Raw genomic sequence first — 16180 nt, forward strand, 5'->3', positions numbered from 1 at the left:
TAGACTTTAAAACAAAAACTGTAACAAGAGACAAAGAAGGGCACTACATAATGATACAGGGAACAATCCAACAAGGCAATATAACACTTATAAATATCTATGCACCCAACATAGGAGCACCTAAATATATAAAGCAACTATTAACAGACATAAAAGGAGAAATAGATAGTAACACAATAATAGTAGGGCACTTTAACACTCCACTTACACAAATGGATAGATCATCCAAACAGAAGATCAATAAGGAAACATTGGCCTTAAATGACACATCAGACCAAATGGACTTAGTAGATATATGCAGAACATTCCATCCCCAAACCACAGAATACACATTTTTTTCAAATGCCCATGGAACATTCTCCAGGACTGATCACATATAGGGCCACAAAATAAGTCTCAATAAACTTAAGAAGACTGACATACTATCATGCATCTTTTCTGACCACAAAGGTGTAAAACTAGAAATCAACTACAGGAAGAAACCAGAAAAGCCACAAAAATGTGGAGATTAAACAAAATGCTACTGAACAATGATTACATCAAAGAAGAAATCAAAGGAGAAATCAAAAAATTCCTGGAGACAAGTGAAAATGAAAATATGACATGCCAAAATCTGTGGGATACAGCAAAAGCGGTTCTAAGAGGGAAGTTTATAGCAATTCAGGCCTACCTCAACAAAGAAGAAAAATCCCAAATAAGCAATGTAACAGCATATCTAAAGGTACTGGAAAAAGAGCAACAAACAAAGCCCAAAATCAGCAGAAGGAAGGAAATAATAAAAATCAGAGCAGAAATAAATGAAATAGAGACTAAAAAAAAAAGTAGAAAAAAAACTAATGAAACCAAGAGCTGGTTCTTTAAAAAGATAAAGAAAATTGACAACCCCTTAGCTAGACTCACCAAGAAAAAAAGAGAGAAGGCTCAAATAAATAAAATCAGAAATGAAAGAGGAGAGATTACAATGGACACCTCCGAAATACAAAAGATAGTAAGAGAATACTATGAAAAGCTATACGCCAACAAATGGGATAACACAGAAGAAACAGATAAATTCTTAGAAACAGACAACCTTCCAAAACCGGACCAAGAAGAGGTAGAGAATTTGAATAGACCGATCACCAGTAAGGAGATCAAAACAGCAATCAAAACCCTCCCGCAAAATAAAAGTCCAGGACCAGATGGCTTCCCTGGTGAATTCTACCAAACATTCAAAGAATACCTATCCTACTCAAACTCTTTCAAAAAACTGAAGAGGAGGGGAGGCTTCCAAAATCCTTCTACAAAGCCAACATTATCCTGATACCAAAACCAGACAAGGACAACACAAAAAAAGAAAATTACAGGCCAATATCACTGATGAACATTGATGCAAAAATTCTCAACAAAATACTAGCAAATCGAATACAATACATTAAAACAATCATACATCATGATCAAGTGGATTTCATTCCAGGGATGCAGGGATGGTTCAACATCTGCAAATCTATCAACGTGATACACAACATTAACAAAATGAAGAATAAAAATCACACGATCATCTCAATAGATGCAGAGAAAGCATGTGACAAGATACAGCATCCATTTATGATTAAAAACTCTAAATAAAATGGATATAGAAGGAAAATACCTCAACATAATAAAGTCCATATATGACAAACCCACAGCAAATATCATTCTCAACAGAGAAAAACTGAAAGCTATCCCTCTAAGAACAGGAATCAGACAAGGATGTCCACTGTTACCACTCTTATTTAACATAGTATTGGAAGTCCTAGCCAGAGCAATCAGGCAAGAAAAAGAAATAAAAGGGATATATATTGGAAAAGAAGAAGTGAAACTATCACTTTGCAGATGACATGATTTTATATCTAGAAAACCCTAAAGAATCCACTAAAAAACTTTTAGAAACAATATACAGTCAAGTCGTGGGATACAAAATCAACATACAAAAATCAGTTGTGTTTCTATACACTAACAACAAAGCAGCAGAAAAAGAAATTAAGAATACAATCCCATTTACAACTGCAACTAAAAGAATAAAATACCTAGGAATTACCTTAACCAAAGAGGTGAAAGATCTGTACACTGAAAACTATAAAACATTGTTGAAAGAAATCGAAGAAGACACAAAGAAAGGGAAAGATATTCGTGCTCTTGCATTGGAAGAATTAACATCGTTAAAATGTCCATACTTCCTAAAGCAATCTATAGATTCAACGCAATCCCTAACAAAGTTCCAAAAACATTTTTCACAGAAAAAGAACAAAGAATCCTAAAATTTATATGGAACAACAAAAGACCTCAAATAGCCAAAGAATTCATGAGAAAAACGAACAAAGCTGGAGGGATCACACTCCCTGATTTCGAAACATACTACAAAGCCATAGCAACCAAAACAGCATAGTACTGGCACAAAAACAGACACACAGGTCAACGGAACAGAATCGAGAGCCCAGAAGTAAACCCACACATTTATGCACAGCTATTATTCGACAAGGGAGCCAAGAGCATACGATGGAGAAAGGAGAGTCTCTTCAATAAATGGTGTTGGGAAAACTGGACAGCCACATGCAAAAGAATGAAAGTAGACCATTACCTTATACCATGAACAAAAATCAACTCCAAATGGATTAAAGACTTGAATGTGAGACCTGAAACCATGAAAGTTCCAGAAGAAAACACAGGCAGTATGCTCTTTGACATCGGTTTTTGCAGTATATTTTCAAGTCCCATGTCTGACCGGGCAAGGGGAACAAAAGAAAAAATGAACAAATGGGACATCATCATACTAAAAAGCTTCTGCAGAGCAAAGGAAACCATCACCGAAATGAAAAGACAACCTAATAATTGGGAGAAGATATTTGCAAACCACATATCAGATAATGGGTTAATATCCAAAATATACAAAGAACTCATACATCTCAACAACAAAAAAACTAACAACCCAATTAAAAAATGGGAAAAGATATGAACAGAGATTTCTCCAAAAAAGATACACAGATGGCCAACAGGCATATGAAAAGATGCTCAACATCATTAGCTATCAGAGAAATGCAAATCAAAACTACAATGAGGTATCACCTCACTCTGATCAGAATGGCTAACATTAACAAGACAGGAAACAACAAATGTTGGAGAGGGTGTGGAGAGAAGGGAACCCTTGTTCACTGCTGGTGGGAGTGCAAACTGGTGCAGCCACTATGGAAAGCAGTATGGAGTATCCTCAGAAAATTAAGAATAGATCTACCATATGATCCAGCTATCCCACTGCTGGGTATTTATCCAAAGAACTTGAAAATGCAAAGGCATAAAGATACTTGCACCCCTGTGTTCCCTGCAGCATTATATACAACAGCCAAGACTTGGAAGGAACCTAGATGCCCATCAAGGGACAAATGGATAAAGAAGATGCGGTATTTATACACAATGGAATACTACTCAGCCATAAGAAATGACGAAATCCAGCCATTTGTGACAACATAGATGGACCTTGAGGGTATTATGCTGACTGAAATTAGTCAGAAGGAGAAAGTCAAATATCATATGGTCTCACTCATAAGTAGAAGATAAAAACAACAGACACAAACACAAAGCAATGGAGATTGGATTGGTAGTTACCATAGGGGAAGGTGGGGGAGGAAGGAGGGCAAAAGGGGTGATTAGGCTCACATGGGAGGGGATGGACTATAATTAGTTTTTGGGTCGGTGAACATGATGTAATCTACACAGAATTCGAAATATATTACGATGTACATCTGAAAGCTATATAATGTTATAATCTGAAAGCTATATAATGTTATAATCCAATGTTACTGCAATTAATAAAATAAAAATAAATAAATAATAAAAAAGATGCAATTATAAATCTTAAAGTGACCACTAAAATAGTTATAGCTAATAAGTCAACAAAGGAGACAAAATATATTCAAATAATCCAAGATAAATACGGAGGAAAAGAAAACAAGAAACTAATGGGGCAGGGGCCCGCTGATGGCCGCATGGTTGGGTGCACTCTGCTTCGGCGGCCCGGGATTTCACCAGTTTGGATCCTGGGTGGGGACCTAGCGATGCTCATCAAGCCATGCTGAGGTGGCATCCCACATGCCACAACTAGAAAGACCCACAACTAAAATATACAGCTATGTACTGGGGGGCTTTGGGGAGAAGGAAAAATAAAAAATAAATAAAATCTTAAAAAAAAAAACCACTGATGGGGCAAATAGAACACAAATATTAAGATGACAACTTTAAACCTAACCACATCAATAATCACATTAAATGTGAAGGATCTCAATCCCCAAATGAAGGCAGAAATGATGAGACTGAATCAAACAGTAAGACCAACTATATGCCACCTACTTTAAAGACACAAACAGATTAAAAGTAAACGAATGTCAATGATATACCATGCCAACACTAAGCAAGAAAAAGCTGGAACAACCATATCAACGTCTCAACAAACCAGCTTTCTGAGCAAAGAATATTACCATGGATAAAGCAAGTGATTTTATAATGATAAAGGGGGTCAAACCATCAAGAGGACACATAATAACATTACGCATAATAACATTAACGCAGTTACCTAATAACAGCAGTTCAATTTACATGAAACAAAAACTTCTCCAAAGAGAAACAGACAAATCTAATTACAGCCTGAGATTTTGATACCTTATTTCTCAATAACTGATAGAACAAACAACAAATCAGTAAAATAAAGCAGATGTGAACAATACTGCTAACCAACCTGGCTAACTGACATTAATAAAACACTCCACCCCAAAACAGCAGAATATACATTCTTTTCGAGTACATAAGGAACATTTACCAAGATAGACCAGATATATTCTGGGCCACATAACAAGTCTCAATAAACTTAAAAGGATTTGAGACCTACAAAGTATGTTCTCTGAGCACTACAACATTAAATTAGAAATCAATAACAGAAAAGTCTCTGGGAAAATCTCCAAATATTTGGAAACTAAATAGCAAACTTATAGATAACCTATGGCTCAAAGAGAAATAAAGAGAAATTAGAAAGTATTTTGAACGTTAAAGCAGTACTTGGGGGAACTGTACAGCACTAGATACCTGTATTAGAAAAGAGAGTCGCAAATGAATGACCTCAGCTTTTACCGACAGGAAAGAAATTAATAAAGACAGCAGAAATCAAATAGAAAACAACAGCAATAGAGAAAACTCAAACCAAAAGCTTGTTTTTTTGAGATCTTCCAATTTTCTCCAGAAAATCTGCTCTAGCCACAGAATTCTCTACGTCAGTTAAAGGTGACTGCATTTTTCCAACTGCTTAAGTCAATTGTAAAATCTAGGAACATCCACAACTCCTCTTTCTCTGAGTCTACATTCAATCTAACCAAGATTACTGGCTCCATCTTCAAGACACATCCAGAATCCTACCATTTCTCACCACCTCCACTTCTACCACCCTGGTCCAAACCTCCACTGCTGCTCCCCCAGGACTGCGGCAACTGCCTCCTACTGGTCTCTCTCTTTTCACCCCTGCCCACTTCCCCCTTCAGTCTTTGAGCAAGAGTAGCCAGAGGATCTTTTTCAACATATAAGTCATTATCATGTCACTCCTGTGATCAAAACCCTACTTTAAGTTCTTTGCACTTAACTCTCCCGTCTGCCTGAAGAGCAGTTTCTCCAGATAGCCATACAGCCAACTCCTTCACTTTCTGCAATGTTGGCTTCTCAGCGAGGTCTTCACGAATATCCTTTTTAAAATTGTAACTTCTCACTCACCACCACTAGCTCTCTGGATCCCCCATTCACACTTTTTCTCCATGGAATTTATCACCTCTATTATCCTTTGTGTGTGCCATCAGCTCCCTCCAACCTAATTAAAGTGCAAGCACCAGGAGGAGACACTGTGGTCTGTTTTATTCACTGCTGCCTCCCCAGACCATGGGGAATGTGCTGGCACATAGGAGACATTTAATAAATAATTGTGACATGAATAAATTTAGGCTTGCTTATCTGCTCCATTTTTGGCCACTTGGAGATATATTAGCACTTTCTGAAGTTTATCTTGATTACTGCAGCATTTTATTACCCCTCACGAATTTACAGTCATTTCTTAAAGTTGGATATTTCACTACTTGCTTTTCCAAATTACATAATTTCTCTAGTTAGAAAACATACTTTGGGCAGATAAATTTTGTTTCTTAGCTCTAGTCTCAATTCATGGTAAAATGTTCTTTTTATTGCTGTGGCATTTTAATTAAACAGTTTTCCACACCAAGGTACAGCAGTTTGTAGATCGGCTAACTGTTAAGCTTAATTTTAATATGAATAAAGCACAATAATTGCTTTAGTCTGGTGGAACTATAGAACAAGTAAATGTAATATATAAAATTTGATTGCAAAATTTCATCCTATATAAAATTTCTGCCACTATAACAGCCCAGTGTTCACTTATGTATAATGCTCAAAAATCATAAACAATATGAGATGCTATTTTAAAATAATAAAATTAATTAAGCCTAACCTGAGTATGTAGATAGCAGCCCCATCTCAACACTGACTTACAAACCTGAAAAAGTCCCTTGGAAAAAAAACATTTGCCCCAGCAATTTTAGATAGACATACTATGAGCTAGTATATAAGAAGGAAATATTAGTTCACTATAAGAAGTCATTGTAGAGTCTGTAAAAGCATGAGTTATTTCTTAATAGTTACTTCCTGATTTAAAATTCAAAGTAAACTTTGAAAAGAGCTTTGTTAAAATCCATTTCCTACTATTTTCTCATGTTTTAAAGCAGCTGATATCAAATGGATTAAGCAGGTACTTGGATTCATCAGAAAACTATTAGAAATAATCAACAACTACAGCAAAGTTGCAGGGTACAACGTCAACTTACAAAAATCAGTGGCATTTCTATACTCCAATAACAAACTAACAGAAAGAGAACTCAAGAGCATAATCACATTTACATTTGCAACAAAAAGAACAAAATATCTAGGAATAAATTTAACCAAGGAAGTGAAAGATTTATACAAGGAAAACTAGAAGACATTACTGAAAGAAATTCATGATGACATAAATAAATGGAAAAATATTTCATGTTCTTGGATTGGAAGAATAAATGTAGTTAAAATGTCCATACTACCTAAAGCGATCTACAGATTCAACTTAATCCCAATCAATATCCCAATGACACTCTTCATGGAAACAGAACAAAGAATCTTAAAATTCATATACGGCAACAAAAGACCCCAAATAGCCAAAGCAACCCTGAGAAATAAGAACAGAGCTGGAGGTATCACAATCCCTGACTTCAAAATCTATTACAACACTATAGTAATCAAAGCAGCATGGTACTGATACAAAAACAGGCACACAGATCAATGGAACAGAAGTGAAAGCCCAGAAATAAAACCACACATCTACGGACAGCTAATCTTCGACAAAGGAGCCAAGAACATACAATGGAGAAAGGAAAGCTTCTTCAATAAATGGTGTTGGGAAAACTGGACAGCCATATGCAAAAGAACGAAAGTAGACCATTATCTTTCTCCCTCTACAAAAATAGACTCAAAATGGATCAAAGACTTGAAGGTAAGACCTAACACCATAAAACTTCTAAAAGAAAATACAGGCAGTACACTATTTGACATTGGTCTTAAAAAGATCTTTTCGAATACCATATCTACCCTGACAAGGGAAACAAAAGAGAAAATAAACAAGCGGGACTTCATCAGACTAAAGAGCTTCTGCAACGCAAAGGAAACCAGGATCAAAATGAAAAGACAACCCACGAATGGGGAGAAAATATCTGCAAATCATATATCTGAAAGGGGTTAATCTCCATAATATATAAAGAACTCACACAATTGAACTACAAAAAAACCAAACACCCCATTAAAAAAGTGGGCAGAAGAAATGAACAGATATTTTTCCAAAGAAGATACACAGATGGCCAATAGGTACATGAAAAGATGCTCAACATCACTAATCATCAGGGAAATGCAAATCAAAACTACACTTAGACATCATCTTACACCTGTTAGAATGGCTATAATCACCAAAACAAAAAACAATAAATGTTGGAGAGGGTGTGGAGAAAAGGGAACCCTTATACACTGCTGGTGGGAATGCAAACTGGTACAGCCACTATGGAGATTCCTCAAAAAATAAAAAAAATAAAAGTAGAAATACCACATGACCTAGCTATCCCACTACTGGGTATTTACCAAAACAACTTGAAATCAACAATACAAAGAGAGCCATGCACGCCTATGTTCACTGCAGCATTACTCACTATAGCCAAGACGTGGAAGCAACCCAAGTGTCCATCAACTGATGACTGGATAAAGAAGATATGGTGTATATATATACACACACACACAACAGAATACTACTCAGCCATAAAAAAATGACAAAATAGTTCCATTCGCAACAACATAGATGGACCTTGAGGGTATTATGTTTAGCAAATAAACATATGTTTAGCAAAATAAACCAGACATGGAAAAACAAACTCTGTATGATTTCACTCACATGTGGAAGATAAGGAAACACATGGACAAAGAGAACAGTTTAGTGGTTATGGGAGGGAAGGGTTAGAGGGTGGGCACAAGTGGTGAAGGGGCACATTTTTATGGTGACTGACAGATAATAACATACAACTGAAATTTCACAATGTTATAAACTTTTATGACCTCAATTAAAAAAAATACCAAATCTACTACTATTTTCTCACATTTTAAAGCAGCTGATGTCAAATGGATTAAGGAGGTACTTAAATTCAAATATGTTTGTATTTACTTTTTGATGAAACTTATTATGCTGGTGAGAAGTGACTCATGCATGAATCAAGGCTTTAATGCTAACTCTTAATCATTTTATGTGATACATATTTTTAAAATTTGATGTGAAATATACAAGTCAAAAGTATTAATGAATAATTGCTTCACTCTTTATATGTTCCTTTGGCTCTACAAGTGTAAAGGTTATATGATATGCTACAAAGTATTTTTTCATAAATTTTACGTTAAATCTAACATAAAAACTAGTTATGCTGTAAGAGCCATCTGAAAGTGTTGGGACATTTCCTTTATCTAAGCATCGACGCTACTGAGCTGACTGACACTACATCTTCTCCACTAGAATGATCAAAGTCCATCCAAGCTGCCAACAAGTTTAATACATTCCTTAACATCAAAGTCCCGATAAATATAGTAATTGAAAAAATGAAAACTCAGGAAAAACTTAAGAGCATAATGAGGAATATCTGTATTTTAATTAAATGTAAGTAAGTCTGTTCCACAAAGCCTTTTGCCTATACGAACAGAAATGTTTTCTTCTTCCATCACGTCCCCTCTCTTCACTAGTGACTCCTTACCCTACCTGGGCAGTAGGAAAACAGTCACGTCCCTATTTAGCTCTTAGAATTCTACTTTTAAACAAAAGAATTTTAAATACACACTAAATGCATGATGTACTTAATCAGGGAGCGTGGGTCTTAGGAGACACAGGATACTGAAAAATTTGAATTAAATAGGCAATAGAGATGGAACACATAAAACAGAATAAAAGCAGGGATGGAAGGGGCCAGTCCCAGTGGCCTAGTGGTTAAGTTTGGCACACTCCGCTTAGGTGGCCTGGGTTCAGTTCTTGGGCACAGACCTACACCACACGTCTGTCAGCAGCCATGCTGTGGCAGTGGCCCTCATTAAAAAGGAAAAAAAGGGGAAGATTGGCAATATATGTTAGCTCAGGGAAATCCTCCTCACCAAGAGAAAAAAGAAAAAAGTAGGGATGGAAGGAAAGCTGGGTAATTAAATTCTTATGTTCCTCTCAAGAGGCTGATCTGTACTGTTATTATTCAAGCAAAAAAAAAAAAATTCCTAGGTTGGGCTAATATTAAACACCCCCTTGTCCTCTCCCCAGTTACATTCTTTGACACCCAAATTACATATGCAATAACACTGAAGGGAGACCTCTGCTGAAACTATATATAGAGAGAGAGCGCAAAAAAAAAGCTAAGTCTATCAACTTTTGCAGGATTATTTTTAGGAACAGACAGAGTTAACTAAAAAATACACATATTACTTTTAAACCTGTATTTTAGTATGAGAAGGCACAGAGACTACTAGCATGCTTATATTGTGAATTCTTAAGTCTCAAGAAACGTTAATTTACACCAGAGTAAGTATTTTTTTAAAATAAATTTAATAAATGCACAAAATCATATAAGGATATCATATCCAAATCTCAGCTTATCTTCAAGTTTCAAGGTGATATAAGTCTGTTCTGGAATCCTTACATCATTCACAAAAGTCTATAAGGAAAAAAAACAGATGTCAGGTTATATAAGAAGTATTAATGATCACATTTCAGACAAGCAAATACTCAAACCTGATACTTGGAAGTACATATGATATGGTGGCTAACAGAGCTTGCGCATCATCAAACGTGCCATGCGTCTTACAGGCTGACAGACGATCTCATCACCTCGCCCTTTCCCATCATTACTAGGAGAACACAAAGAACCAGGCCGCACTAAGCCCACCACACTGCCAAGACAAATTTAGGCACCTAAAAGTGATGCCAAGAAAAGCTGGCAAACTGTAAAGGGTAAAATACTTAACTCTTGATTATCATCAGGGCTCCCTAGACTCAATTTTAGCTTTTATGGAGAACTGTAATTATTTGTGAGGACTGATATTTCATTACTTTTATTCTTAGAATTCTTTGAAAGAACAAAAGAAAATATACTCTAAAAAACTGAATAAAATTCATTTTATTTTACAATTGCCATATGAATCCTTTGGACCCTTTTTATGAATCTAAGATATATTATGGGATCTTAGTGATCTTATTTTTCCTATATCTTAAAACATTCTGCTATTTCATCATCCTTTAATTATTTCATCATTACTCATCAATTATTTCTAAGTAGATTGAAAAGGACCAAAATAAGAAGAAAATGGAAGAATGATAGCATTACCTAGAACATCGCTATTCAACAAAAACATATTGCAGGCCACAAATGCAAGCTACACATATACTATTAAATTTTCTAGCAGACACATTAAAAAGGTAAAAGAAAGAGATGAAATTAATTTTAATAATATCCTACTTTTAGTTTAACCCATATGTCCAAAATAATACCATTTCAACAAATAATATAAACAATAACTAGATATTTTACACTTTTTTGTACTTTTTTTAGACATTTCAAGTGCTCAATAGCTACACATGGCTAGTGGCTACTATAGTGAAAAGCAGAGAGCTAGAAGGATGATGCAATCATGAAATAAATCATCGCTATGGCATCAACCTTCAGTCTTCTTCCTGAAGAATTGCCCAAAATATTGCACCATCTTTCCAAGAAGATATAAAAGACATCTGGAGACACTATCTTTGTCTTTCTTTTTTAAGCTATCAAAGAGCACAACTGAGAATTCAGCATTTTTCATTTAATGTCCATAAAGGCAAAGAGAAGAAAACAGTCAGGAAGACATTTCACAATTCTAACATGAATACAAAAGCAGCACTCTAGGCTATAATAACAATGATAAAACTGATAATGACGTAAGCAAAATATCAGAGACTATGAGTCTTTAGACGAAGATAATCCTAGATGCATTTTCTCTAACACAAGAATTTTCTCTAATGCAAGAAGAGAGAAGAATATACAGTATTTTTCATCCAGTTAGCCATTCAGTAAGAAGGATCATGCAATATTTTTCAACACTCCTAAACCATTCTGTATTTTAAAATAAATTTTGACAATATTCTTTCATTTTTTGATGTTTGTGTTCCAACACTTATTTGATTTAGTTTGTAAGTGGACAAGTGCTCAGGTAGGTATCTATATAAAGGTAGTAACTAGAAGGAAAGAAATGATGTAGAAATAAAATTATTGGATTGATCTTCTAACTTTGTTTATAAATCTAAAAATAAGAAATGTTTTGCAATTGTAGAAGAAAGAAGATGGCCATCTTCTTAATAAAATTTTAAGCTGTCAAAGCCTTTAAAATAATGCATTTTAACAAGACAAGAGCAAAAGAACTAGGTATGACGATAAACTAGAACCAGTTAGAGTTGTACTTAAAATCTGGAATCAACATTTATAAAATGTCTATATGTCCCAGGTGAATGCACGACAAGTGATAAGCAGTTAGTGGCATTCAAAGAACATTACCCATTTTGTGAAGTATGTACCTTTCCAAACCAGGGAAATATGGAATAAAAATTTGAGTCTGTCATGCCTAATTTTTAATTAAAATTTTAAGCTATTTTTCATTATCCTTTCATCCTTACTTCTGTAAATTATTTGTAAAAAGACTTAAAGGGTCTATTGCACACAGATGGTAAATGGTGATGACTATTTTTCCTGGCATACTGGAAGTTAGAGATCCAGAATTGCTAGATTTATAGAACATAGAATAATGTTATACTTAATTGCCTGGAATTCAGACATTATATAAACACTCAACAAGTTTTTCTTTGACAAGCTGAAACTTTAAAAATTACTTTACTCTTTCCTTTTGAATTCCATTTCTTCCATCTTCTATTTTACTGGATTTGAGATGGCCAAAATACCTTATTTGGGAAGGCTCCCTCCACAGTAAAGAAGTTTACAAGGGTCCTGAATGATGTACAGTAAGATACATAAGGGGATTATGTTCTTATGGCCATATTCTCAAATTCCTATGCATAAGTGGCACTTCGTAGTATGTCGTAGAAAACCAGTTTCTAAGTCTACCAAAAAAAACAAAATTGAACAAGTGGCAATCTTAAACCCAAGCACAGATATATGGAGATGGTGGAATACCACTAAAACTTGAGACCATACCTTAGTATGATTTACGAGTAATCCTAAATCACAAGCTTCCAAACTTGCTTTACAAAAAGGCCAAAATGTTGGTACAAAGAAAATTTAAAGGGTTTAGGCATTTATAAACTCTTATGTCTGGTTCATTTCCAAAATGAACATTTTAGAGTGTTTTAAAACTTATAACTTGAATTTACCAAAATATTCTGTGTATAATTACAAAACAGAAAAGCTGAGGAAAAGAAAATGATGAAAAAGAAAAGAGAAGAATAAAAGAAAACATTAATTCACTGATGTTTGGTATGCAGAAGATAAACAATTAGGCACACCATATAAAAGGAATGCCATAGTTCTAAGCCAATTTTACTTAAAACTGCCTCAACCTAAAACACCATATTTACTCAAAAGGCTTAAGATGACCTATAAGATCCACTTTAAGCTAAGATTGCTCATCTCTCTTAAATATCAAGTACCTATTGTGCGTTTAACAGGCAGATTAGGTACTTTCAGAGATCAAAAACCATATAATTTTAACATGCTGGCATTTATGACAGAAATATTCCCTAAGGTCTAAAAAGCCTCAGGAAATACGAGCCAGACACAAAGTTTCAGCTCACAAAAATGCAAGTGAAAACACCTGGGGTAAGACAGTCTCATGAAGGTTTAAAGTTATAAAAGGAAGAGAGAAAATTTCAAAGAGCAATAGGTAAAAAAATTATCTTAATAAATTAAATATGGAAAGAAAAATGTTTTGTTTCTTATGTCAACACATCATTTGATCACACCTTTACCTGACAGGTAGGACAGACAAGGCCAATGAGGCACAGAGAGTGAAGTGACAATCAAGATCTCGGAGTTCAGAAGTAGAATTGTTGGGATTCAAATTCAGGTCTCTGAACTGCAGATCCCATATTCTCTTCACACTAAGGAAGCCTGGGTGCCCGAGCCAGGCCAGCTCCCCGACTCCCCACCCAAACCACTAACCTCATGGAAGGAAACAGAACGAGGTAAAACCCATTTAATTTACACACAACTAAATTATATAATTGATAGCATAAAATCATATAACCACCAGATATTATGATAATACTCTGGGAAATCTGAAAAGAGTGACCAGGAGGAGATCAACTCAATCATGTTGCCAGTGACAAGTCTCCCCATCATCCCTAACCATTCCTTTCATACCTTCCCCACTCTATGCCACACTGGTCTGATGCTGGCAGGAACTCCAGTGAGGAAAGGGGACACAAGCAGGAGCTGGAACAGAGCTGAGGGGGCAGCCTCATAACAAAGGGGAGAGTTGGAATGGGATGGGAGTGGCATGGCGGAGGCCACTGTGGCTCTCAGAAGGGCGAGTGCTCAAGTGGAGGCCCCGAGGTCGGAGGAAGAACTGAAGAACGGAAGGCAAACAAGGGTTCTCACAGAAAGAGAAGCTTTAAGGGACTTCGGGGAAATGGCCCACTCGAATATCAGCTCCAGAGCCAGTGTGAGCTTCCTCAGCAGAGCGACCCCATTTCTGGTAGCAGTAACATCAAGAATGGATCTAGATCTCTTGGGAATGTATTGCAGGGGAGGATGAAAGGGAGCAGGAATGGAAGTGGTCACAGGGAGTTATTTATAAGTTGAATTTAGTAGGCAAGAGCTTTTTACAAAATTGTAGTAGTGTATTCATTAAAAAGCATATAGGCTACAGGCTGCTAAATTTGTTTTAACTGCTTTTCTTATAACAACAACTAGCACTTATCGAATGCTTACTATGTACTGTTCTAAGCACTTAAAATTATTAACTCATAGTTTCACAAAAACCTGAGAGCAGTGACATTTTACTGTTTTTATTAAAAAACATTAGGAAGAGAAAAATTAAGTAACCTATCAAAGATTATATCACTAGTAAGAATTCAAGCTGAGCTCATAACCACCACATGGTGTCCCCTTACCTTCCGAAATTACTACTTTTAACCTAACGCTCAAGTTTCTAGAATTCTATGACTATTAACAGTAAACAGGCTGTGAGTAATAGCCTAAAAGTTCTCTTATGAATAAAATGCATGAGAGTTGGTAGTTCACAGACTTTGGCTACGAAAGTCCATTCTGAAATATTCCCTAGGCTGCCATTTGGGTAGTAGTACATTTACCACTGTGGAATGCTTTGAAGTTCTATAACAGGTAATATACTCACATGTATTGTCATATTTAATCCTCATAACAATACTAGAGTAGGAATTATTTCACTATTTTAAAGCTAAAGCAAGGTGACTAAATTTTGAACAGTCTTCACATTTACAAATTTCAATTTACTACATTTTCACAAATTTGGGGAGCTAATAGGAATATATATCAGGAAACTGAATTTCAGACAGATTAAGTGAATTGTCCCAGGTTATACCACTTGTAAATTACACACCGAGATTCAAATCCAGGTCCTGATTTCAAGTTCAAAATGCAGATGTTGCTCTCTATGAGTTATTGTATTTCATAAAATCATGACAAAGCAGACAGAACAACTACCAGGCTGAAGAAAATCAAACAGCTATTTGGAGAAAGAGACAGTCTAGTAGGAAAGCCACGTGCTGGAGGTGTGGCAAGGCAAAGCGTGGTGGTGTGTGGATCTGCAAGAGCAGGTGAGGCCACATGGGAGGCATTCCACTTCACACCTGAAGAATTTGGACTTAATTCTATGTATCATAAGGAACAAATAAAGACTGAAATAAAACCAACAAAAAAACCTGCCTGTAAAAAAAGTATCTCAAAGAATAAATACGAAAGGCCTTCAGTAGCAGGCCAATTCAGAACAAGAGAAAAATGTTTCAGTTCATTTGCCAAATGCCGGCATACATTTCCCATAGAGTATCTAATGGATATATGGAAAAGCAGGAGCAGTTAGAGGCAGTTGGGATGCACTTACTTTCTGTGAAGTTCATTTTAAGAATTTCAACAGCACAGATATGAACAAGACTATATCTGCTTATGCTAGCAGAGCCATAAAAAAATTGAGAAGAAATAAGATAAATTATTCAATACTTCAGCATTCTCTTATTCTGTGGCTACTTATATTCTGACAAAGTGAAAAGATCAAATGAAGAATGGGGAAAAATTCACTTCAGTAACACAAAATATCGCCAAAGCAGGAATCCAAAGAAGCCACAGTGAGCACAGGTGCTGCGACCACGCGCCACATTAACTTCTTTACTCCAGTATAGGGGTCCTCCGCCACCCGGCACCAAGCTACATTTCCACCTTTATTTTCTGAAGTTAACACACAGTTCTCTGTTCCCCAAGAACGCTTTTTCGCATTCTGACAGCCATGGCTTTCCACTGTTTTCCCACACATACATTCAAGCCATTCAGTGAGGTCAAGCTTTTATTCTATCTCC

General features: G+C 35.7%; 1 protein-coding gene across 12 annotated transcripts in view; it reads right to left on the minus strand.

Moving 5' to 3' along the window:
* Nucleotides 1-16180, minus strand: part of CEP170 (centrosomal protein 170) — a 144797-nt gene that overhangs the window by 80979 nt on the left and 47638 nt on the right. For 11 of the 12 annotated variants that reach the window (XM_070501383.1, XM_070501379.1, XM_070501378.1 and 8 more), the window contains exon 4: nucleotides 10223-10304. In XM_070501383.1, coding sequence (XP_070357484.1) covers nucleotides 10223-10304 — 82 coding nt within the window. The remainder of the gene's footprint in view (nucleotides 1-10222; nucleotides 10305-16180) is intronic. The other variant, XM_014847793.3, reaches the window with a different exon arrangement.

Source organism: Equus asinus, chromosome 30, assembly GCF_041296235.1.
Source record: "Equus asinus isolate D_3611 breed Donkey chromosome 30, EquAss-T2T_v2, whole genome shotgun sequence".
Classification (NCBI taxonomy): domain Eukaryota; kingdom Metazoa; phylum Chordata; class Mammalia; order Perissodactyla; family Equidae; genus Equus; species Equus asinus.